The sequence below is a fragment of the Gymnoscopelus microlampas genome (genome assembly GCF_963454915.1).
Source record: "Gymnoscopelus microlampas genome assembly, chromosome: 10".
NCBI lineage: Eukaryota > Metazoa > Chordata > Actinopteri > Myctophiformes > Myctophidae > Gymnoscopelus > Gymnoscopelus microlampas.
Window position 1 is genome coordinate 41,699,420 of NC_139947.1, and position 26,811 is coordinate 41,726,230.

Below are 26,811 nucleotides of genomic sequence, written 5' to 3' on the forward strand. Positions count from 1 at the left end.
CAATATCTCCTCATAGTTGCTTTCATTATCTTCTGTTTAATCTGATATTGTCAAAAGGTGTTGTGGATAATACTGAGTATTGAAACTGAAAGTTGAGTAGTGTACCATTCTGGGAAAACGGTGGGGGGGAGGGTTTGGGAGGACTTCTTTCTGTCCTTTTTGTTCTAATTATGTTTATTGTGTATCTTGTCTTGAAAGATATGATATGTTGTGCATTGTCAATAAATACATCTTTATATAAAAAAAGAAATAAGCAACCATAGGAAAACAAGCCCAAAAGAAGCGAATTGATTGAATACTTTATTTATTTTTAGAAAAGACATGGAAACAGTACATGGAAGTACAATTTACAATCATAGGTCCTAGCCTATAGTCAAGTGCAACAAAATAAAAAATAAATCTCCATGAATTCAATGCTTCATGGGTGGCCTTTTTTAACTACTCCTTTAAACCTATATTATGTATACTGTACATCGGCTATTTGAAAATAGCAGATCTACAAGCTCACAACGTTGCATCTTTTTGTGTGTGTGTTTTTTTTTTTTTACAAAAACAACACAAATCTGATATGGGCCTCCCTGGCACAAAACATTTTCAGATGGGGGTTTAGGGGAAAATACATATAAATTGGGGGTCCATGACATCAAAATATTTGATAACCACACCACTGGTTTAAATAATAATGAATAATAAGCAACTACACTTTAGAAACAAGCCCAAAAAACAAGCAACTTTACAGAAAAAGAAGCCCAAAGTCGCTTATGATAAGCGGACATGGCAACATCTGAGTGGTTTTCTCAAACTTTTACATTTGAAAGATCCCCCCGGATTTACTAGCATCCGTTTAAAACTGCAATCCGAATCCGGCACTTATACGGTATAATATTGTAGTGATTCTCAAACATTATCTGAACAAAAAAATGTGACAGGGGCCCTTAAGAGAAGATTTGTGTTGTTCAAATTGCTCAAAACGATTCAAAATGTTTGAAGTTGTCAAGACTTTTTTATAGCAAATCTACAGGAATACAGGAGCCCACAATGCGTTGCATCAGCCAATGGTGGAAAAAGTACTCAAATGTTTTACTTAAGTAAAAGTATCAATACAATGTAGAAATACTCTGTTACAAGTAAAAGTCCGGAATCCACAATTTACTTGAGTAAAAGTATAAAAGTATTGGCATCAAAATGTATGCTTCTCACTTTGAGAACCACTGTCCAAAATTCTCCGCTCTTCCAAAATGCATTAATGTTGCGCTTATGCGCTTCAGGCAGTGTTTACTTGTAATTCAACCAGTAGGTGACATACACCCACAGCATGGTCATTCATACCCGACACCAGGGTCTGGGTCTGCATTACATTTAATGAAATAGGTAGACCTCATGTTCCGGATTGCAGCTTTAATTTAAGCGTACACAAACATAGTCATGGTCATTATTATGGATACATTAACAACGCTGAGGATTTTCCTGTGTAAGTAAGGTATATGCCTGGAAATATTACATCCGAGGTTGCAATTATGAATATTTATGAGGACATTTTGTCTTCAAAGTATTAACAACACGTGGAAGTGGAAGAGTCAACATTTAGGTGAATATAGCCAAATGTATAATTTAAGAGTTATCGGTGTTAATATAGCTTAGCGATGCCACAACAACACAAATTCAAAGTGGGGTAAAACGTAAAAGTATGAAATGTAAAATAAAATTCACTAACGGTATATATTTTAATATCATAATGTTGAAGCCATCTGTCACCATAACTGTCCTAGTGAATGGCGCCCCCTTGTGATAAAAATGAATTACATTTGCATGGATGGTAAAACAAAAAAAAAGAGAAAAGAATACCTAAAGATTCCTGGTGGTTCCTGGTTTATTAATTTTATTTTTTTCACAATGTGTAATATTGAACATGACCATATTTCTCAGGATTATTGAAATGATATGACTGATAAAGCATATAAATAAGGACAATGAAAAGGTGTAAACTGCTTTAAGACAATTATTTCCAACTTCAAATGATTATGACTTAAATTAAGAGTGAGCTTTTCTCCGTTTTCCAAATAAAATGTTTCAGGATAGTCAGAATGGCAAGAATTTTCAGCACACATGCACAAGGCCAACAGTAGTCTTCTTACTACTGTATCTTTACCATAATATGGTAAAGAATATTGTTCTCTGGTAGGATGCCTATGAATCACCACTCATTATCATATTGATGTCCCCTGACACACTTTGAAGCATTTTATGAAAACAAAGCCGTAGAAACATAAAATATAATAATCTGAAACAGCCTACAGTTTTAATGTTCTTAAAGTAGAATTATAATACAATTCAATATTCAAACTCAAAGTTCATCCATAGCTGTAGGGTTCAAATTAACGAGAATGCACAGCTGGCCTCTTGAACTCCACAGCATTTTAAAAACTTAATATCCACATCATAAAAGCAATACTTTACACCAGTGTAAAGCTCCATCGTCTATCTACAGCACAACGTCTCCCACACCTTCTGACAAAGGCATAACAATAAAAACATAAAGGCTCATTCAGCTGACAAGCTTAATTTATACTCCATAGCACAACAGAGTCAGTTGCTCAAAATAACAGATTTTCAACTAAAGGCATACTACTACCGAGTATAAATGACTACTTCAGGCAGTTCTATAGTAGCAGTGTAGTTGTTGTTGGCTTTGCATTCAAACAGGAGGCAACAGTGAACATTGATCAAGCAAATTTGGTCAAAATAAGTTTGCCACTGTAAACATAAGTATAACTACTAAATGCCTTAATTTACAAAAATGATTATATTCATTAATAGATCATGCTTCAATGATGCGTTACACATACTGTATGTAGTTCTCTTCAAGGAGTTATCCATACTTTTCCCATACTGAAATGCATTTTCCCCCCTAAAACATATACATTCAAACAAAAATGTACAAAACAAAAACATTTCAGTCCTTTAGCAAATATACAATAAGTAAAGTAACTGTCATAGTGCAGAACATTTTATTTGTAGTTGAAAAAGCCACCCGGTTTGGCCTGCGGAGCCATCAGCATGCTGGCTTGATTCTTGTGCGTGATACGAATCTGAGGAGAGAACATAAAACATATCAAATCAATTACCACATTATCCAGTCAAACTACTGCTGTAAAAATACAGATTTAGACTGAGATCTTTATATGATCAACAATCTTGAACATAAATGTTGGCATTTGATTCCTGGTCTGTAGCCTGGCATTGGCCAGACTGATAACGTGGATTCACTCTCACGTTCCTCCCCGGTATCAGTCTGGACTTCGGCCCATAGGGAGCGAGTATGAGAAATCAGAAAATTATTTTGATGCTTTTCAGTGTTGCACGGACAGCAGTTGAAACGCAGTCACTGATTGGTCCGATCATTTTCAGATTTCTCATACTCGCTTCCTATGGGCCGAAGTCCAGTCTTATACCGGGGAGGAACGTGAGAGTGAATCCACGTTATCAGTCTGGCCAATGCCAGGCTACCTGGTCTGTGCCTTAAGCATAATTTTTGCTTGGTCACATGGCAGTGTCGCTTGACAAAAATAATTTATTTTTAATTGAGAAATGTGATGCAATGCATCACAATTCCCACAATTATCTCTGTGAGCAACACCATCATGCAACAATTAGTCTTAAGCCTGATATATACTTTGTTGTACGATGGAGTAAAAATCTGAAACTGAGCATCCACGTTTTAAGTTCCTGTGCTATCTCGGTACTCACCTCGCAGGGAGGCTGCATCCAAGGTTCTCCATCTATCTGCATTGGTAAGGGTTTATTTGTCCTGATAAAGTTAGAAAAAAAATAAAGAGGGAACATTAAAAGTACACAAGAGGATCAAACACTAATTTCCCTAAAGGAATGAGAAACTGACACACTTGACTACTTCAATTAAAAATGTATGTTCATTGATAAGTTCTATATATAGAACAAAATTAAAATGACCCTGATGCATTTCAGCATCTAGCCTTCTTCTTTGTTTAAAAAAATACAATGTGGTGCTACAAAGAGAACCACCTTTTTAGCTTCAACTATTAAGTCTAATTTATACTCTGACAATAATTGCTTTTCAAGATAACATGATGATGATGATGATGGAGTAAGCTTTAGTTTCAAAAAGCTTTCCTGTTCCATGGACTTTTGTTATACTAACTTCACGCTTATGCAATTGAAATGTGAAAACCAAAATCCTGCATTCCTTTTTGCATGATTATTGTTATGTTAAGTGACACCTAGGGGTCATCTTTAGCTCACGCTCACAGTCACCTTTGAGCTGTGAACAATTTACAATTGTAAATGAACACGGTTAAGGGTCCAGCTATTGACACTCTGGCAAGCCTGGACATGTCCATGTGCTCATATCTTACTTAATGATGATCTGGGATGTCTGTGCCAGCCTCACAGCACTTTTGAGGCCTGTATATATCTGTCCCATTTCCATGGCTCCTTCAAGCCCAACCACCTCTAATCGACGGTCACTGACATCTGGAAATATAAGAAGATATAGATATTTAGATGCTGAAATCCATGTCAGACTAATCATTGCATTTAGTATCTGAACACAGAGGAAATGTCAATTAAATCACATATAACCTGAGATATTTTGGTTGCTTACAAAATCAGTATACTGCATTAAACATTATTGCATTGTTATGATATATTAGGTCTGTATGGTTTGTGTAATGGCCAACGGAAGCAAGAGATTTCCAGTAATCTCACAAGCGCCCTCTTCTGGACTACACCAGTATAGTTCAAGTTATAGCACACTACCTTGTGAGGTAACTTTCAGAACCTCTCGTTCCACAATCACCTCATCCTCTTCTTGACTCATTGAGCTCTTAGTGTCCACTTTCTTGGTCTCACCCCACAGGTTTGAGCCACCATGCATGCTGGGAATGTTCAGGACAGCAACCCCCTCTAGGGAGAGGCCGCTGAGATCCAGTGGTTTGCCACAGCACTGTGCACACAGCAACACAGCAGAATATCATACAGGTGTTGGACTTTAACTTTACAAAGTTAGGAGAGTAACTGAAGAGTATAAAGAGAACAGAAACGTTTTCTTTCAGTGACAGAGGGCACAATGAATGCTTGCATTGCTTTGAACTCTGAGCCTAAGTTCTCACCTCAATCGTTAGACACTCGTTCAGCTTCTTGCAGGAAGCCCAAATGGTTTCTGAAGTAGCAAATTCAAAATACCACAGCTTGTTCTTCATTCTGGAGCCATAAAGAGTGTAATATGAGTGTTAGAGGTATTTTATCAAAACCAAAATGAGGGCTGGTGATTACAAGTCCCTAAAGCAGACTTGGTGGTTTTGTGTTCACAAAATACAGGCACAGGTCAAACTCAAATAAAAAGAAAATGTTCAACAAATCAGAAATATCATGAACATCAATGAGATCCTGAGAGACAACAGTGCTCTATATAGCTATTAGATTCCACAATCCAGGGGACGTACCTAGTATTAAATTTTTGTGGATGTTTCTCCCTCATTGTATGAAACCGATGTGCAATGGAGGCATCCTGTCAATGCATAGAAATATACACATAAGATTGAAGAGTGTGTTTTGTTTTGCTTAATTTATTTAGTCTGGGTCATTTGAACTCACCACTCCAATAGAAAAGTAGTTATTGATGATTTCATACGGTACAGGGTCACCCTTCTCTGTTCCTTCATGGTTCTCATCTATGTTGACCTGCACACTCCAGCGGTCCATAAGCACTTGGGTGCTACCTTCTAGATCTTTAAGGATTCGACTCAAATCCACACCATCATATCCTACACAGCAGAAAAACCAAAGAACACAAACGTGAGTTACAACTAGAAAGTACTGTTCCTGAAGAAACAGTGTGGGCTCACCGTGTTGGTAGGAATTAGTGTGCTTGCTTTAGCGAGACCCACAAAGATCCAAGCGGTTCCAACCAAGCCAGGTCATCTTTCTCTATGTTCTGGTTCATTATTAAGTCATTCAGTCACACAACAATACCATAATGGCCATACCAGACACAGCTACAATGTGCCATTGTGACACAGGATCAGAACAGGTGCCGGAAAGTGATCTGTTGTTATTGCTGTTTTACAGAGTTTTTTTTTTGTCATCGTGCAGAAATAAGGAAAAGAATACCACCACAACTGCTGCTGTATTCTCACCTCCTCCCCATCGCAGACATCGTGCCAGATCATTTCCTGTGCCTAGAGGCAGCACAGCTACAGGTGGCCGCACCAGAAGATTGGCTTTGTCTGATATAAAGAAGAGAGAAGTTGTTAACATAAATGATTTTCATGCTAAAAACCGGGATGCCATTTCACTTGAAAATACCATATTTGTGGTGAGCACAATAAATGAGCTGTTATTTCATGGGGACTAATCTGTGTTTTGTTACCTGTAATCCATTCTTCTTACCTATTGCATCAAGAATCCAGCCCACTGTACCATCTCCCCCACAGACCAAGATCCTGTAATCCTGCATATTTCTGAAGAAACTCAGACTGAAAGAAAGGTTTTGGGTGTTAAAATAAAAAAAAAGTCTAAAATAGACTGATAAACTGTTCTTTTAAAAAAGGAATTACAAATGGCAGTGGTTACTGATCAACAGCTTGATCAGTAACCACAGCGCTGCTACAGTACACTGTCTTACCCTGGTGCAGGGCCACCATTTGAGAGGTTGTACACCTGCCGTGGATTCAGCAAATACTGAAATTTACGCAGCACTCTGAAATACAAAAAACAAGGCATATATATAAACATATATATGTGTGTGTGTGTGTGTGTGTGTGTGTGTGTGTGTGTGTGTGTGTGTGTGTGTGTGTGTGTGTGTGTGTGCGTGCGTGCGTGCGTGCGTGCGTGCGTGCGTGCGTGCGTGCGTGCGTGCGTGCGTGCGTGCGTGTGTGTGTACATACATTCCTCTTTTGGCTCACCTTTCTCCCTGTTTGCCACCACTTTTAGGGTTCACAAATACTAGAAGTGGATGAGTGTTTGGGACGGGATTAATCTGTTGAGCAATAGATGAATATTACTATATTAGTACACTTATCCAACAGATCGAATACCACATAAAAATGGACATAGGTTTACATTGGGAATGCAGGTCCAATGTAAACCTATGTCCATTCTGCGTTGTATAGAATGTCGTGATTGGTAGAAATATGCCCTCCAATAAGGCCTTTGATGGACAGAACAGCACAGTACCTGAAGTACTTGTCCATCAGGGGTGGTGTTTACGTCACTGTCCTCTGCTGAACTGGAGCATCCATTCTTCAGGTTGTTTTGTCTCTCCTTCAGGGAAACAAACAGACCCTTTTAGAAGTCAGGAAGCAAAAAATCACAAATGGTATGTGCTGTGGTGCTGTTGGCAGTTCCTGCTATTGCATTTAAGGGTGTAATAGGTGGTTGCTTGGTAGTGCTAGGCGGTTGTTAGGGCATTGCTAGGTGGTTGCAGCGTACTATTCCGAATTAACCAGTGTGATCCGGTCTAGAGCCTGCCTGCTGTATCTGGTCATTTGCACATACAGTACACTATACATGCATGCTCCGTTTCCGTATCCGCTCTAGATCTAGACCGGATCAGCAACCTGCAAAGCTATTTGATCCCAGTCTAAGATAGTGTAAATTGAACTCTGATGATGTAAAATGTTTTTACCAAATGGTAATGGTTTCATTTATTCACTCATCAAAGTTTTCAACACCCTCCTCTGTTTCTCTCAGAGTGAGACTGGGTGCATATTGAAATGTTCAAACAGCTGGTAAGCTTCTTTATACTCCTGGACCATTGTCATGTTATCTGTAGTTGAGAGAGATAACTAACCACCTAACTTCAAATTGCAACGTTTCCTTGTGGTACCGATGACAGTACCACTGAAATACATCTGACATTTCTCATCTCAATGTTTACAAAATGCCAATCAGAGAGATGTCGAGTGCATAATTGCACAATATGTATGGAGAAACCCATAGGGAACCCCCACCCCCCACAGTCTATCTTACTTAACATTACTCTATTGATTCCTATGGGGACATTTAATTTAAAACCTAATACAAAAGCAGTGGAGGGTGCCAAATGAAAGCGAAAAAGATTAAAATGGCATGCAAAGACAAATACAATACCAAATCCAAAAAGTCTTAAGTTAAGACGGGTTGGATTTGGTATTGTATTTGTCTTTGCATGCAACTTAAGTCTTATTTTACACATATCCTTAGTGTTCATTTCACTCTGCCGAGTGTATAAATGGTCCATTTGGTTCCGTCTATAAAATGAACACTGAGGATTTTGCTGTGTATGTTCTGGTGCTGCTGTAGACATACTGTGTACTGCTTCCAGGTTGTGACTCTCTACCTTGACAACGGGGTATATTGCCCAGGGGGGCAGGATGTGGTCTCTGAGAAGTCCACAGGTACACTGTGATGGTTCCAGGTTTGCACACTCATCATGGCGCTGGAACAGCAACAATATTACATTACATTCAGAGGGACTGACAACGGAGGGAAAATAATGTCATATCCGGGAAACTCAAAACTCCCTCTCAAGGCTTCAAAATAATTAAAAATGTCAACTAGACAAAAATAAAATGGTCATAAATGTCAGAACGGGAACATTCTGCCAAGCACGATGATTCATGCTCACCATGGTGTGGCACCAGACGCAGTGCTTGCCCGTTAAGCCCTGGTAGCTCTTAATCTTCTTCTGGCACTTATCACATTTCCCAGAGTCACAGTTCCCACTCACCCAGTCATGTGCTGCAATCTGAAAGCAGTGGTGGACAGTAACTCGGTAAGTACATTTACTTGAGTACAAGCATATTTTCTGAGTATCTGTACTTTATTTACTGTGAGTATTTGTATTTTGGATACTTACAGTATTACTTTCACTCCACTACATTTCAAAGAAAAATACTGTACTTTTTGACTCTAGGAAGGGGAAAAATCATGTTCGTCCTTCAGTAGCCAATTTGACATGAAATAATAGGGTAAACACAGGTGTTAACAATTATACTAATTAAGATTCCATTCCATTCAGGTCTCTGATTCAGGTCAAAAGGTGTCAGAGTGCTGCTATTGTTCATGCTTTTCACTGGAAAGGCTCTACTACAATAAATGGGACTGAGCCAATCCCTTAAAGTCGGCCATACCAGCCCTGACAAAGAAGGATAGTCATTTTGTATTTTAAAACAAAATGCCAGACGCCAGAGGGTTAATTAGTATCATTGGTGTTTATGCTGCTATTTCATGTCTATATGGTTTCCCTGGAAAAGGTCTATTGAGTTGACTGTAAATATTGACAGAGCAATCCATCGTACCCCTGTTTCTTTCCTTGACTTGACATAGGTCCTGGTACAGGGGGCAGGGTTGCTGTTGGCACAGCGTCCATGGACTGTGTATTTGCAACCTGAATAAGGAAACACATCAGAATCACATCAGAACTTGACTTGGTGCACTGGCCTTATATAGAAATAAAGTATACAGTAAGTAAGTAAAGTAAATAAACTGTAAATATACACAGTAAATTCCTGAGTGTATATTTAACTATGAAAGTGTACAAATGAAACCAAATAGGCCATTTGGTTACATATATTATACACTCTTACAAATGAATAAACCAACACTCAAGATTTGACTGTGTAACTAAACATGATGTTAAATTGGATTAATTAATTAATGAATACATTCAAAGTGTACTAATGAATATATGCAGTTCCTTTGTGATGCTGATGTTACAATCAAATGTCATCATTAGAAAAGTGTTGTTTCTAGTTAATTCAATAATACACAGGATAGTACAGAATCTCCCCCTGCTGGTGCAGTTTAGGTACTGACATGTGCAGCACAGCCCCTGTTTCCTCAGTCCGAGGAGCATGCTGTGGCACACGTTGCAGTAAACTGGCTTGTTGAAATGCTTCATCCTCCAGAGGTGCTGACCATCCTGTTGAGTCATCTGTAAGCCAAGAGATAAGTAACGTATTTCATTATTATTATATTATATAAGGTGTTTGGGTTGGGTTTGAATGGGACATACGTATGTACATACGTACGTGATATGTATGTGTGTGCTTGTGTGTATAGATATACTGTATAACACACACACACACACACACACACACACACACACACACACACACACACACACACACACACACACACACACACACACACACACACACACACACACACACTGTGTTGAACTTTGCCTGTTACAAGGACTTAACATGAACATTTATAGCATATCTCACTTTCACCATAGACCTTAACTGCATTACATTTCACAAAGCCTTTCATATTACCTACTGTATTATACGCGCTGTCACCACAGCCTGCATTTACACAGACACCCACTCACTACTACGCCTAGCTTAATGACACGTCTGAGAAAATGTAACTAAACAGATCATCATACATTATAACACCACCATGCATTCATTTTTAAATTCACCCTGGCTAATCTCAAATACTAGCACAAGATTATACGCTTATTTTGGATCTAATGGTATACCAGCTTGTGCTCTCATCCTTATTACAGAGACACGCCTATTTATTTTCCTGTCTAGCACCAGTTTGAAACACAATGCATCAAAGTGTCAGTCATGACATGAGGCAAGGAGCATGAGCCCCAAATCATAACACAGCAACTGTTACAGGGCTGAATATATGATGCCCAGGTCCCAGGTTGTTTCAGACAGAAGACAAAATCACATAATTCAGTTCATAGTCTGTCCTTATAGTTGACAATCAGTCTACCAGAAAGAGTTTAAAGGCCTAGAAACAAGTGGACAAACCTATCATTCAAAACTGTGTTTTGACCCTATTTTGGGCCAAAACCCTCTCCAAATACTATATATAAGAAAATACATTTAATTCAATAATTAAATGTATTTAACTAACATGAACTAACTGCATGCACAACAGTATTGTAAAATCAGTGCTGATGTAGGGCTCGGAATGCTGGCAAGTGACAACACTTGATATGAAAAAAAGATCAATGCCTTCCACAATGGATGCCTCCGTAAAATCTGCCACATCATCATCTTCTGGCCTGAGAAGGTCTCAAATAAAGAGCTGCACAGGGTGACCAGGTGCTCCAGTGTTGAGTCGGAAATCAAACTCTGCCATCTACAATGGCTACAACATGGAGCACAAGACAGGTCCCGATGGAGGCAGATCGTCGAAGTCTTATGTCCCACTTGGGACGAAGAGGATTAAGTAAGTAACTGCATGCACTGTATTGTAGATTACATGGCCTGGCTCCCAGTAGGGCCGTGCACAGGCTTTTGGGAGGGCAGGTGGCCAAATGTACCCCCCTCTCCCCAGAAATAGCCTATTCATGGAGGACAGTAGCAAATTTAGAAACCAGAGAAGCTAACCAATCTAGACAAGATCCATGAAAGTGTATATGCTGATTAGATAGTATATATTAGTAAAATATATATGGATGATAAGGATTAATAGATAGAAAAAAAAGAAGTGGATTAACCCATTAAAAAGTCTATCCACAGAACAATTTCACACATGTAGGTTTGACTGTTTGACATGCATGAGATGTCCTCGCCATGTCCTAAAACCAGACTTCACACCCACACGTCTCAGAAAAGCTGAGGAAGGCCTAGGGCTATTTCCATCTGCTGCTGTGCATTATTAAAAGTCTTACATATTTATTTGCGAGTGCAGATGACTTCATTTGCTATTTTACTGCCTTTTGGGTCAGCACCCATCCTACTCTGAATACTTTTGAGTTGAGCACACAGTTCCCCTGTTTCTTGCTAAAAAACAGACCTATCAGGTGGGGGAAATAAAAATGTCCTAGGCTAGCCTTTGTATTGCATGAGAGCATGGCAGAGAGCAACTGTGGTCCCGCAAGAGATGTATGACTGAGAGGAAAATAGGTGGACATAAAAGGGCACTTTTTCCTATGAAGACAATCAGGCAGCTGCTCAGGCACAGGCTGGCCTGCCTGGCTACCAGTTAGTTCATTAGTTCCTTAGCATCGAAAACGCTGCCACTGATCTGGCAGGGGTCTCCTGTCTGTTGCCCGGCTCATAACCGAATTCTAGCATCGATTGGATGTGCTAGAATTATCTTCAGTTAAACAAAGACAAAACTGAAGTAATTGTTTTTGGAGCCAAGGAAGAACGATTAAAGTCAGTGCTCAGCTTCAATTGGTTAAAAAACACAAAACAGGCCAGAAATCCTGGTGTAGTTACTGTAATACTTGATTTAAAAATACTACTGTTTTATAAAGCATTGAATGGTTTAGGGACAAAACACATTTCTGATCTTGTGCTACATCATGAACCATACACACTTCTCAGGTCATCTGGGAACCCAGAGTCAGTCCAGTGGTGTCCGATATTAGCTATACACACACAAGTGTGCGGACAGACAGACACACACAGACAGGGGCAACAACATAATCTCCACTTCCCTGCCTATTGGCCTGGTGGAGATAATGAGACATGAGACTACATGATACTTTAATGTACCTTTAGTCCCAGTAAGACCAGTAAGGGAACATTGTTCATGCCTCCTTCCACCCACTCTTCCAGAGATACTGTGCCGCTGCTGTCAGCGTCGATTGCTGTCATCATGTCCTTCAGCACCTGATGGTATGGCAGTGGGTTGTTGGCATACAATTAACACACACACACGCAGTTACAGCTCCTAAAAACCTTTTAGATTGGTATTGCAGCAGATGTTCATCATTCATCACTCATTTACTAGTTGTTAGTTGCGATTCATCTTATTGCCTACAACAGTGGTTCTCAAAGTGGTGTCTGGGGACCCCTTGGAACCCCCTCAAGGACCGCTGGGGGTCCCAAGACCCCACTTTGAGCACCACTGTTGTAGGCAATAAGATGAATTGCTGATTGTAACTTTACTAGGGAATGAGCGATGATGAATGATGAATATCTGCAATACCAATCTAAAAGGTTTTTAAGAGCTGTAAGTGTGTGGGAAAAAAAGCAAAATGAGGAACAGTTTAACTACTTAAATCCTATTTACATACTTTGTTGACCGAAGTCCCCGAGGGGTCTATACTAGACCCCCTATTTTTTTTTTCCCTTTACACCAAACATCTTTGCTGAAAATAGCTGCAACGCGACGCATTATGAGCTTGTAGATTGGCTATTTTCAGAGCTCACCCCAGAATAGGGACGATCGGGTTTATGTGGTTAACCACTTATACCCTTTTTTATACTTTGGCTATTCAGAATATGTTGTACTTCAGAATACATTGTACACAGTACATTGTACTGTACTAATTACATGGTTTGCTTGAACGCTCAATTCTGATAGGTCAATCACAGCATTCTGTGGTCTATAATTTCCTGATAGCAGACCGCAGAGCTCAATAAATCAGCACATTCACAACACCTGTGGCAACTGTAGAATCATATGAGTTATTTTGTTTAGTGGAAGCAAGTAAATCCTTTTTAAATCAATAAAGTATTTTTATTGATTTATTAAGTAGCCATTTAATAAGCAGAATTATGAACAGTGAGGTGGTCATTATTGAGAAATAAACCCCTTCAGGGTGATTCAAGACCCCTCCGGTTTACATCGGGGTCCCGCATCACCCTGTCTTGGTTTATATCTTAATAAGGTAATCTGCTCATTATCCCTTACATAAACCCTGACAGGGTGAGGCAGGACCAACGATTATAAACGTCTCACTGCACACTATCCCTTATATAGTTGAGGGTCCTGTGCAGTGTGCAGACATTCATTTGTTTAAAACTTTAAAGCAAGCTTTCGTTTAGGGATATATATTACTGGGACTTACCGGTCTGAGCTCTGACACATCCCAGCCAAGGTAATCTGCAGCATGCATCATCTGAGCTATGATCCTGTCCACTTCCTATGGTTCAGAAGCACAACAAATACTTATTTTTAGTTGTATAGTGGGCGACATGTAATCTACTTCAATCAAGGAGCATTGAGTTGGAATTTGAGCTTGTGGGTGAATCACCGCAAGATCAATGGTTGTTGTTTTTGTTTTGTTTTTTATTGGTGTTGCCAGCAGCATGCAAAAAAAAGAGATTTCCAGTGACTTACAGAGCTGTCAAGGACTCCATTTCCATCTCTGTCATAGAGTTTGAAAGCAACTGGGGAAGAGGAGAGATGGAAATGAAAGTATTGGACAAAGTCATCAGTCTAATTACTTTGGGGAAAAGCCTGCAGCATGACAGAGAGAGAAAAGAACAATATAATCAGGACTCACACTCTAGCTTGTCTCTGGGCTGGCCGTCCTCCAAAAGAGAGAAGTAACACGAGACGTCCTTCAGGAAGACCTCTTCTACAAGGAAGACGAATGCTCCAGTTACCATACCTGCACACCCAGTACTGTACAGTGTACACACATGTTCAGTTGATAAAAAGCCCAATAAACCTAGGTTGTAACTTGATACAGACTCAAATGCTGACTAGGAGGAGAGACAGTGTTCTGGCTGTATTTGAGGCATAATCTCACTGGCAGTATCCTCTTCTTGTTCATGCTCAGAGTTGGGAAAGGAGCGGAAGAGCCTCTGGCAGAGATCCACAGGGAAGCCTTCATCTAAATAGGTCTTCAGGAACAGACCAAACCCCTCCTCGTTGATGCACTGGAATTGATCGATGAACAAGGGAAATGTGCTGTTACTCACAATGCTAATGCATGATTCTGACTTCAAGTGTATACATGATAAGTGGGGCTTTTATATGCAGTTTTTGGTTTACTTAGGATAGTAAAGAGACAGGAAATTGAGGGATGAGATGGGTAAGGACAGGCAACACAAGTCTCAAGCCGGAAATGGGCCAGGGACGCTGCAATTATGTGGTCCGAATAACAACCATCATCGCGCTTCATAAGTGGTGCTTTTATTTTCTCCCACTAACTTTTAAATCAAAGTAGGCCTTCTATTCAGGCAATTAAGTAATATGCAACAAACGGCAAAAATCTTCATAAAGATTTGAGTCTGACATGCTATTTGCATTTGATAATTAGCTCCAGGGATCGAGCAATCGGTACTCCCTGGATAAATAGTGAACCACAAACCCACTTCTTGTTGACTTGTTGCTATTCCATTACCCTCATTGATAACCTACAAAGCTAACCCAGTCATAAATAATGTCATCGCAAGTAGGGGTGTTGGAAAAAAAACGATTGTTGATAATAATAAGAATAAGAAATAATAAGAATCACGATTCTTATTATCAACGATAACAATAACTTTTTTTTTTCGCCGCTTAAAGTTACAGGAGTTTTTACTCTATGGTGTTTGTAAGCTTACCAAAATCACAGTAAACATCATCATATTCAAGGGCTTTTTTTAAACTCACTTTCAGTACGGCTGAGGTGTGTGTGTCACTTGCATCAAGGCAATTATGTTGTGTTTCTGCATCAAATAGAACTACACCTACACGACCCTCTCTGGTATTATATAATTCTTTGTTTGAGCTGTTGGAAATAACTAGGCTACACTTGGTTGTTAATGTCCAGATGAAAACAATATGACTTATACTTATATTTATTCATGTTTATGTCCAAAATAACAATTTGCACCACTGAGAACTGTTGTTGTTGCTCAAATGGAGTTGGCAATGTTGTTTGTATTGGCTAGGCTGTGTCTTTCAGTCACATTTGAGCTTACTCTGTGTGGTTGGAGCCAGCATGCAGTTCAGGAGAGTGTTGCTGCGTGGGCAAAAACTAAAGGGCTAATTTGCATTTGCAACCTCAGTTGGATATACTACAGACATTTCTCATAGACAGCTTAGTCTCAATAATAAATCTACTTGGTGACTCACTGTGCAATACACTGTAGAAAACATCACAGTCAGACACAGGCTCTTTGCTCTCAACAGTATACTAAGGAGAGCTACTTCAATTGTTACAGTAAAATAGTCAGTTACTTTATCCATTTGTAACTCTGAGAGTGTACAAATGGACCCTGTACACAAATGGACCGAAATGTTACATGTGTAAACTAAGAGTTAAATTACACAGAGTTGTGCAGTGGTGGAGAAACACAGGACATATTAATATCTCCTGACCTCTCCGTGTCTGTGTTGGGCCAGACTGCCATCTGCATCAAATTCACTCAGCACATCTTTAACCTTCCGGCTGCAGTCTGGGGAAAAATACATACAGGTCACATATACACCTAATGGTGTACCTGAAGGTTCTGTACACAACACACACACACACACACACACACACACACACACACACACACACACACACACACACACACACACACACACACACACACACACACACACACACACACACACACACACACACACACACACACACAAGAAAATTGTATAGATAATTCCATATTTTTTTGCATTTATTTTGTTGTTTTATGAGCATGCAAGTACTTTACACACATGCATGCACACAATGAATGTAGGCCTAACGACACAAACACTGAGGGGATGCTTGGCTTGCAAAACACCAAACATGAGCAACAGCTGCCTCTTCTAGATATGAGCAAGCTAAAGTGAGTGTAAATTGTGTGTGTGTGTGTGTGTGTGTGTGTGTGTGTGTGTGTGTGTGTGTGTGTGTGTGTGTGTGTGTGTGTGTGTGTGTGTGTGTGTGTGTGTGTGTGTGTGTGTGTGTGTGTGTGTGTGTGTGTGTGTGTGTGTGTGTTGTGTGCGTGCGTGTGCGTGTGCGTGTGCGTGTGCGTGTGCGTGTGCGTGTGCGTGTGTGGGTGTGTGGGTGGAAGTGGAAGGGGAGGGAGGGGGTTAACCACTTGAACACCAGCATGCCTATTCTGGGAGGAACATTCGCCAAAATGTGCAGATCTACAAGCTCACTTGTGAGCTCATTTGGCTCTTTTCCCAAAGAGCCAAATCTCTCAAAGAGATTTGGTGTAGACTGGGAAAAAAAGCAAGTACCTGTAACTCAGGTACGTTTCACTAGACTAGAGGGTTTAAGTGGTTAAGCGCTGGGGAAGCTGCCTTCCCGCCTGGCTGCCAGGCTGTACTTACATTCAATGTACTGCTGAAGCTGGATAAAGTCGACAGGGTTAAGCTCCTTCACCTCTGGGTCTGTGGGGGTGGTGGACATGGTAGCTGCTTCTGCACTAACTGTGCACAAGCGGCAGAACCAGTGCAAGACACAGTAGATGGAGAGAAAGGAAGAAAGGGGGCGGATTAGTCTGCCGCTGTATGAAACACAAAAGCATGGCTGCAAGTAAAAGCACATACCAGCTTACACCGCGCACCTTACCGACAACGTACATAGAGCGAGGAGGGGTGGGGGACGAGGGGGCAGAGCGAGAGGGGGAGAGAAAGTCAGAATTCTGTGCACAATATGTAATGCTGTGCCATAATCTAAGAAACATGTACAGTACATGTATGTTGTCTCTTCTTTTACTTTGTCTAGTAAGCACATATATTGTATTATAATGTAATAATCATCTGTTATGGTGCTGAAAACATGTATGTGTCTCTATTGAATATGTTATTTATTTTGATCTAATCTTATTTAATCTCTACTTCATGTATGTTCAAATCTGTTTTGTATGTTTGGATGGATGTGGACTGGCGATTATGGTAAGCATTTCAGTATTACATTTATATTCATGGTAACAAACCGAGTGTGATGCCCTGACTCTAGTGAATGTAGCATTTCACATTTATTGTCATTACTGTCATCTAATTGGCCCCTCATACCCGGGGGCCAATGCAACGTTCTGTTAAAAATGATGTCAGTCTAAACATATCCAAGTTACTTAGTCTCTGGAGATGCCTTGCACCCAGAATCAAAAGGAACGTTAACCCAAATTTGGCTCAAAAAGGGTGGGATTTATGACGTTTGGAATGAATGAATGAAACAAAACATCTGAGTCTGGCACAAAAACTTGTTATGTACAACATCTCATTTCAGTGGCCTCATATGGTTGGAGTGTTTGCCTTGAGACTGGGATGTCTGGGTTCAATCTGCACAGAGTCATACCAAAGACTATAAAAATGGTACCTAATGCCTCCCTGCTTGATACTTAGCATCAGGGGTTGTCCCTGCGACATACTAACGTCATGTTCAGGGGGTGTATTTTACTTGTACAATACAGCTGCCTCACGCAACAGAAACTGGAGATAGGCTCCTGAACTATGGGCCACAAGGCTCGGCAACCGTTGGTTCCCAAGGCTATGTTTACTTATGTACAGCATTTTTTTGTTTGACTTTATTATTTTATTCATGTTGATCCTCTGTTTGTCCTGCACCTGGACACTGACGTTGGAGTAAATGCACTAACTCCCTTATCTATGTACAACATCATTTACTTTGTTAATGTCCTAAACGATAGCTTTGATACAAATGTATCATTCGTATTTGTTCACAGAGGCTTTGATACTGTAGTTAGCCCTTCAGCGATTCCCTGAGGTCCGTTGGAAAATTAAACAGTCTCAGCTGCGGGGCTCCATCTGAGTCTGCGGACATGCCGCTACACCAGATCAGAAACATCTAGCAGTAGAATAACAATAGAATATTCAAGTCCTGACTTGGCTGATTTGGCTCTTGGGGTCATTATATATTGTTTGACCCGCCCGCCCGGCCAATTAATTGAACATTTCTTGACTGCCCCAGCCCCACACGCAGGACCCCGTGGGTTAGGGGTCGACACGCGCATCAATATAGCACATGCCATTAGACTCAGCCCTTGGGCAGCCGACCTGGGTTCGAGTCCAACCATTGCTGTATGTCCTTCCCCTTCTCTCACTCCTGGCATTTCCTATCTGTCTCCACTATCAATTAAAGGCTTGAAAAAAACAAAAACACATCTCCTGGGTCATGAAAAATCCCATAGACTTGTGTTCCAAAAATAAATAAATAAATACAGGCTCCAGAGAGTGTACAGTATGTCACAGCAGCCAGGGCTGAACAGAGAAACTAAATGAAATAAATAATCAAAAATAACACCCACTCTGTCCATGTGACATGGAACCACTTGCTCTCTTTGGTTCTGAAAGGGTCATGCTGCCTCCACTTAATTCCTTTGAAAGGTTAGCAGAGTGTTGCCTGGCAGTTTTGTTTATGCAGCCAATCGGGGTTGGAGAAATCTGAACAGAAAGCGAAGTGAGAATAAAACTAGAAGACAATTTCCTCACTTCCTCACACACAGGAATCTGCTATGACTTACTTCCATACTAACTGTAAAATTAATTAATTTAATATTAATATTGAATATTTTCTTAAGTCTTGACCCCAACCATAACACATGTACTATAAATGACCATAAGATACAGGTGTTCTTTTCAAACAAAATACATACTGACTGAGTCTCTTTTATGTGTAAACAAACCTGACGATAAAAATCAGTTTACATTGATATTTTTATGCCCTTCAAAGCAGTGTGATCTAAGTCTGTTTTCCCTGATGGCCGGCTGAGTACCATCATCACTGTCTGGTACAACAAGATTTCAAGCCTATCTGAGTAATCTGACTCCTAACTTCCTGATTAGATAATTATTTGCATGCACAATGTTCACATGCAGAGTGGAAATCATTACCAGTCAGGACAACGACTGTGGCAAGTGACGTTCACTGCAGTTGTAATAATAAATGTTTACAGTAAAGTGATGTTGATTTCTGAACTTACCTGACTGTTCTAGCTACTCTATTCTTTGCCTTTCGACACTTAGTTATAATAATTTAGTTGTAATATAATAAATTAGTTATTATATTAACTAATGTATTATATATATGCCTATAGGCCACTTAATTATTATAATAACTAAGTGGCCTATAGGCATTACTGATGTGAAATATTTTGTGAAAGCACCATTGTCACCCCCACAACACCATCACAATATCAATATTATATGTATTTGGTCAAACATATGATGGTATTTGATTTTGTCCATATTGTCCAGCCGTATCTGTAACATGGGACCTCGTATGGGCCATGCTTACAGTAAGGTTATGACAGGCCATAAGTATACCCAAAGAAAGCGATTTGGTAATTAAACGGCATGCCTAATGCAGAACCTCATATCGTTGATGTCAGGCAGAAACCTTGATTCTCGTTTTTCTTTTTTCGTAAATTAATGCACCATTTCGTCGTATAACAGTGCTGTGCAAAATAACTAATCTACAAGCATTGTGATATGATATGTTGTGAGCTTGTAGATATGCTACTTTAAGCATCTTTGAAAAAGAAATGCAGGGGAAAAAGTGGTTAAGGCCTATCTGTGAAATGTATAAATATTTAACCTATGGAAAGTATTAACAAGAGTGCATAATAACTACATAGGAAACATCGGAAATCATATTTTTTTAAACTAACCCTAACCCTTTATCCTTTACAATAATGAAAACAGACAATGGAGCTGACGCATTCAAAGCACTGCATGCAGTGGAGTCAGAGAATTTTGACTTGGTAAAATCTCGCAGATAATATGCAACAAATAGTAAATAGTAAAAAGTATATTTTGCTAGAATTTGGAGATAGTTGTGGTTCGGTACCCGGTTCGGAGTCCGGACTTTGAGGATCACTGCACTAGGTCACTACTTAAACAAAGAACAACTCAGCTCTAATTGGCAATAACTACACTCAGATAAACCTCTGTTTCGAGTTTATTATGACAATGTATTTCAATTCTAGCCACACAAGGAGCAAAAACCTTTGTATCAGTCCTGATAACAGCTTTCAAACTGTAGTTAAAAGGGGGTTGCATTTAATAATTAGTGCTAAACATCATCCTTCCAAATCACTGACCAATGTACACAAGATTAGTTTTAAGGTAGGGTTGGGGATGACCTTTTTCCACGCGAGCTCATGTTTGTGCAAGCTGTCATAACACCCACGCCTTGTGTCAAGGAAATCTGCCGTTCATTTTGTAACACTGAGGGAGCGGGTTGTGGTTGGAAAGCCTGGGTCGGGTTCTCTGTACAGTGACGCAACTCACGACGGATGTCTAAGGTTGGTTTTCCTACTGACATCACAACAATCATTTTCACTGAATTCTTTGCAGATTACTTGAGGTTAGAAGAGGGTAAAGGAGGAACATACTCCGTTGCTATGGAAAGTGTTTCCCTCATCAGCTGCTCTCTGTCAGAGCCATGCCATGGGTGACTAACACATGTAGAGGGAGGGAGGCCAACCCAGACAAGGGGGAGCCCTGGCCGTCTCTGAGTCTTCCCTCCACCTCACCACCCACGCCACAACCCACGTTTGGCCTTCTAAAACCAGAGGCAGCGTCTAAATTGCATTCTACAAGCAGATGCTACTGTGACTCATTACATGAACAAGGGAATACTCCCTTACTATAAATGGAATGTATGCTTAAGGGGTCATTTCTCAGGTCAAGCTTTACTGTATGTTCCAAACCAGCAGTAAGATTCCACTTAACTGAACAGAAAATAAACAACTTCTTTGTCTACCTACCACTAGAGCTAGTCCACTCCCCTACTGTTTTGACATCCCAGGGTAATCTTAGAGATCTGAGTAGGTTGTTGTACATGTTTTGTAGTACAACATGCTTGGAGACTCTAGAGCTAAAAATAAATGAAAATAACTGTCACGATTCAAATAGGAGAACTAAGAGAACATTCACCACAGCCTGAATCATACCATTCTGGGAAAATGTAGGCGAGGCCTGCTTTCTCTCTGGCATCAAAGTGTGTACTGCCCATCATTCTAAGTTCTGACTTGAATATAACTTATGTAATAGGCTTTGTTTGGAGGCAGCCTTGTACAACTTCACTCAAAGCAGAAAAAACTCAAACCCGCCTAGACTTGTGAGGGCACAAGTAGTCTTACCCGTTTGCCAGTCTGTATGTAAAATGAAAATGTTACTGCACACCTGAATAAAAACAACAACAACATTAAAATGATCACTCGGCCTAGTATTCCATTTCATTGTGATTTGTGTTATTATTTTAGAGTAAGGAAGGTAACGTTGATGTGTTTTGTATCTATCTTGTACTTGTACTTCAGCAACATACTTGTACAATGAGATCAGTCCAAGTATGTTGCTGAAGTAAATCTTGAATCAGTCACAGAGTCTAACAACATAGTTAGTAATATAGAAAACAGAAGTTTAATACTGTGTTGGAACTGTGGAGTAATTGCAAATTGTTTACAAAACCTGTTCATTTTATCCATGTTATAAACCAACATACTTAAAACTATGAATCACTTATCCTTCAGTACACTATGACCTCATTCTAGTTCATTTGTGGCCTTTAGTATCTAATATAAATATTAACATTGTGTCAATTTACTACATTATTGCTCCCTTGACTAAAACCTTTCCTGAAGCCGGTAATGGACAGACAGATGATACCACTTAGATTCCCCAGTTTTGACCTGCTTCCAGATTTCCCTGTATTTTTTAAACAGTAAACACAATCGTTGACAATCACGTGAATGTGGTCAAATGATGCTGAATGGAGAGCTTTGGGTATACAATAACAATAAGGTAGTAACAATATTCATCACAGCTTAACTTCCACCCACCGGGTGTAAACAAATGAACATCTCTTTGTTAATGAATAATAATAATAATTAGACCTATTTGATCCCACTGGGAAAATACAGTTTTCAGTTTCACCCAGCTGATTATTGCCCAAGTTGTCATACTTGAGCAAAGGAGGGGAGCAGTTAAGCGTCTTGCTCAGGGACACCTCAAAACATTTCCACGGCCAGGAATCAAACCTGAAACCTTCTGTTTTTCTCTAACCATTCAGCTATGGAGGGTTCATTTTTTAGCCACTGATGGCAGGATCTTCAGTCACAAACCGCTCAACTGGCTAGTAGGACCAGTGACCAAAGTCATATTTGCATTTCAATCTATGGGAAAGACATCAGCAAATAGGGTCAGAAAGCACACATTCAAAGACTGTGATGCTTGTGCATTAGTGCGATATGTAAGAAAAAACAGAAGACCAACTTCTCAGGCGACAGAGAATGTCAATGCAAGACATGATCAGACTGTGTCAGTCAGAACAGTCCATCGCCCATATTTTCAGCACCTATAACCCTCTTTATAAAGACAAATGCACATTTGAGAGTTCAGCGGTGCAAGAATCGTAGGCACTGGTCTACAGAGATGTGGAAAAAGTGATATAGTCAGATGAGTCATCCTGCATTATATTCTCCACAAATTGGTGAGTGTATATGTGGCATTCACCAAGAGAACGGTGCAAGCCTGAATGCTTGACCCTGGCTGGCAGTGAGGGGGTTTGGTGGCTCTGTTATGCTGTGGGGGTATTTTCCAGGCATGGTTTGGGTCCACTTGTCCTGGGGAAGGGTAACTGCAAATGAATACAAAGTAGACTAAGGAAGTACATATTACTTTACCCCAAAATGAGGTAAGAGGGACTTTGTCAGTCCTTTGTGGTTCCTGCTAAGAGAATGTATAACGACTCAGTAGCAAGTAGTGACTATTGTGTACAATTGTGTGACTATTGTAACATCCACTCTATTGTCTTGTTGTCTGATGTCATAACTAGGCGTAGCTTGCTACTCTTTCTTGTTCTGCATCAGGCAGGATGATTGTATAGGATAGGGTGTATACGTCTGTATACTTTATTATTTATTGACAGTGTCTTCTTGTTCTGCACCAGGCAGCCTGTATACTTTTATCAATATTTAGTTTGAGGTAGGACTGTCACAATTATTACATCATCGCCAAATCTCAATTATTTGAGATAATCACAATTATTTTGCATAATCGTTGCATAATTGTTTCCATGTTGAAATATTTTGAAAAATCTTCAGAAAATAGCAGAAATAGCAAATCTACAAGCTTACAACACGTCACTTCGTAACATGTTGTAAGCTTGTAGATCCGCTATTTCCACAATTCTTTACATGTTTTTGAAAGTATAAAATGATTAAATGTGTCAGTAATTTCTTTGTAAAGCCTATTTAAGTTATTTGTCATATCTGCCCTGTGCAATTTGTGATTATGAAGCCTAAAAACCAAACAGAAATCAAAATTGTATTCACATCCAATGTTAAATACCAAAAGCACAATTAAATCGTTAATCGCAATTATTTGTGTGACAAATAATTGTCAACTTAAATAAGTGATTGTGGGTCGGCTGTGAGAAGGTATAGCTTAATTTATGTGGTAGTAAGATGAGCTCTTACTCTGTGATCAACCCAGATCACCTTTTGATGACATATTTATATTCTGATGGGAGTGGTCTCTTCCAGAATGATAATGCCCCCATCCACAGGTCACGAGAGGTCACTAAACGGGTTCATGAGTATGAAAATGATGTGAATGCTATGCTCATCAGATCTCAACCCAATTGGACACCCAGGGGAGAGTTTAACCTGCTCTCCACAACCATCATGAAAACGGCGAATGAGGGAATATTTTTTTGTCGAACGGTTTTCCATCCCTCCAGTAGAATTCCAGAGACTTGTACAATCTGTGCCAAAGCTTTAAGCTGTTCGTGACTTGTGGTGGCCAAAAACCTTACTAATGCACTTTTTTGTTTTTTCCTTCAATTTGTCACCCATCTGTAGGCTATATAGTGTGTGTGTGTGTGTGTGTGTGTGTGTGTGTGTGTGTGCGTGCGTGCGTGCGTGCGTGCGTGCGTGCGTGCGTGCGTGCGTGAGAGATAGATAGATAGATAGATAGATAGATAGATAAATAAATAAAAATATGCTTGTTTTTTGTTTGTTTTTTACGGATTGGTACCTTATCATCAATAGGCTATCTTTGCTGGCAGAATCCATTTACCTGTATAGAAAAAGTAATAGTGGACTCCCTTGCACCCAGATATCTTACACTTTACTCCCCAAAATAATGCAAAACTCTAGGCCTATACAGTAGCTCCAAATATTCCTGAGTCTATTATATGACTTCCAGAATTCCTTAAATAGCATAGAATGATGGATGCATTCCAATTATAGGTAACTTAAGTAGCTTTATGGAAACCAAATGGCACACTGCAAAAGCAGCTGATGAAGGTCTGTCTATCACTAGTAAAACCTCCAATAGGACGCTAATGTATTATATGAAACTGTAAATTCAACTATGAATAACATGAAGAAGCATTGATCTTTTTGGAGATCAGCTGAATTATTCTATTAAGGCAGGTGGGTCATTCCTGCTATTCTGTGCCAGTTCAGCCTAGTAACTTTCTTCAAAACAAAATAAAAATCTATGGGATTTTAACATTGTTTCTGAAATTCTGAAATTCATAAAAACATATTTGTCCAACTTAATTCATTATTCCCTAATCATTATGACCAAATTAATCACACATGAAGTGGGACAAATGTCCCCCCTGTTGCAGGACAAATGTATATCTATTAAAAAGTGTTTTCGGTGTGTTTCAATTATTGTAATATTCACATTTTCAAATAGATCAGATGTCCCTTCAGCCATGCTAATGTATCCATATCATTGTGTTCTAAGAGATGCTTTAACAGTGTAAGACAAGCTTTTTGGAATTCTGTTTTTGCTTATTAGGCTACAGAAGACATGCTGTATCATGTCACGGGGACACAAATGGTACCGAATACTTGGAATGACCAAGGTGTATCCGTACCATTCTTAGTCAAATGTCAGCTACAACAAACGTGCACTGTAGTTACAAGCTGAAAAAGACATGTCTGCTGAGGATGCCAGATGCGAAACTTGACAGCAGTGCAAAGAACAGTCTAATAACAGCATTCACATTTATTTATATATCAACTATTCAAAGCTGCACTGAACTTCAATCAGTGCTACGACCGGGGCGGTATGTTGAGGTTCAGTTACCTTTCTCTGCGTCGACCCCCCGCTGTAGACTTTAAGTTGGCAATCTGTAGGTGAATATCCACATAATAAGCCCTATATTTCCCGAGTGCGAGTCAGTCCGACCGATGAGTTGAATGGGGCGCCGCTAAGAGTCGACGGACGGAAGGCTACAGCACAATGTGACAAATGAGGGAAAGACTGACGCCCTCCCACCAGCCACCATAGAGTTATTATGCCTCCCACGCCCGACTGAGAGAGAGAGAAAGAGAGAGAGAGAAAGAGAGAAAGAGAGAGAGTATGAAATGTTCCTCATATACAGTGGTGGTGGAAGAAGTACTCACATTTTTTTTTACTTGAGTAAATGTAAGTATCAATACCACAATGTAGAAATACTCCGTTCCAAGTAAAAGTCTGGTATTCAGAATGTACTTGGAGTAAAAGTACAAAAGTATTGGTATTAAAATGTACCAAAAGTATAAGTACTCATTATGCAGGGTGTCCCATTTTACAAGTTCAATATGTATACAAATCTTTTGCAAATAGCAGATCTAAAAGCTCACAATGCATTGTTGTGAAATTGTTGTGAATAGTATATAAGGGTTAATGCATGTTTTGTAATAATAATAAAAATCTACAAAGTAGTAACTAAAGTTTTAAAATAATTGTAGTGGAGTGAAAGTACAATAATTGTCTCTGAGATGTAGCCTACTGGAGTAAAAGTAAAAGTATTGAAAATTGAAAATACTCCAGTAAAGTTAAAAAAAAAACTCAAAATGGTACTTAAGTACCGTACTTGAGTACATGTACTTAGTTACTTTACACTGCTCATAAAGCACCGCCTCGAATTGAACTAGCACCTATACGTGTGTACACATGCACATGATGCACTTTGCCCGACGGTGTGGTTTACTCTATATTTACCAAGTACACGTGTTGTTAACAATCTAGTTTAACCTCCTTTTGCCCAAGTGTGGCTAATGCTAACATAAGTATGTAAATGTGACCAGATGTATCACTGACATTATAACATTGTGCAGTTATAGCTTATAGGGGGGTCACTAAACTCATTAACAAATATACCCTTGCAGTGACACCATCATTTGTGCCGCA

At 39.6% G+C, this 26,811-nt stretch overlaps 1 protein-coding gene across 3 annotated transcripts; it reads right to left on the minus strand.

The window, feature by feature from the left end:
* Positions 1–1,866: 1,866 nt before the first annotated feature.
* On the minus strand, positions 1,867–25,911 carry dgkaa (diacylglycerol kinase, alpha a). Of its 3 annotated transcripts, XM_084070237.1 has the most exons (25): positions 25,723–25,911; positions 24,655–24,696; positions 16,981–17,079; positions 16,039–16,115; positions 14,480–14,609; positions 14,231–14,305; positions 14,065–14,114; positions 13,793–13,867; positions 12,492–12,608; positions 9,835–9,952; positions 9,318–9,406; positions 8,645–8,764; positions 8,357–8,455; positions 7,213–7,299; positions 6,942–7,015; positions 6,662–6,736; positions 6,427–6,512; positions 6,174–6,263; positions 5,632–5,801; positions 5,481–5,545; positions 5,148–5,238; positions 4,795–4,981; positions 4,392–4,509; positions 3,748–3,808; positions 1,867–3,089 (listed from the first exon to the last, which is right to left on the minus strand). In XM_084070237.1, the coding sequence occupies exons 3-25, from the start codon at positions 17,057–17,059 to the stop codon at positions 3,009–3,011; spliced, it is 2,214 nt and encodes a 737-aa protein (XP_083926363.1). In that variant the 5' UTR covers positions 17,060–17,079; positions 24,655–24,696; positions 25,723–25,911; the 3' UTR covers positions 1,867–3,008. The 3 variants fall into 3 exon arrangements, with proteins under 3 accessions (XP_083926363.1, XP_083926364.1, XP_083926362.1); XM_084070238.1 differs by lacking the exon at positions 24,655–24,696 and having other exon boundaries at positions 14,231–14,302; XM_084070236.1 differs by lacking the exon at positions 24,655–24,696 and having other exon boundaries at positions 25,723–25,910.
* Between the last annotated feature and the right edge of the window lie 900 nt (positions 25,912–26,811).

What these genes read in the sequence shown, in the direction of transcription:
- dgkaa (XM_084070237.1), bottom strand. Translation starts at nt 17,059, where the DNA reads ATGTCCACCACCCCCACAGACCCAGAGGTGAAGGAGCTTAACCCTGTC. An exon ending in ACAGGGGCTGTGCTGCACAT is followed by an intron (nt 9,407 to 9,834) that starts GTCAGTACCTAA and finishes TTCCTTATTCAG; the next exon opens with GTTGCAAATACACAGTCCAT. An exon ending in GGATGCAGCCTCCCTGCGAG is followed by an intron (nt 3,090 to 3,747) that starts GTGAGTACCGAG and finishes TTCTCTCCTCAG; the next exon opens with ATTCGTATCACGCACAAGAA.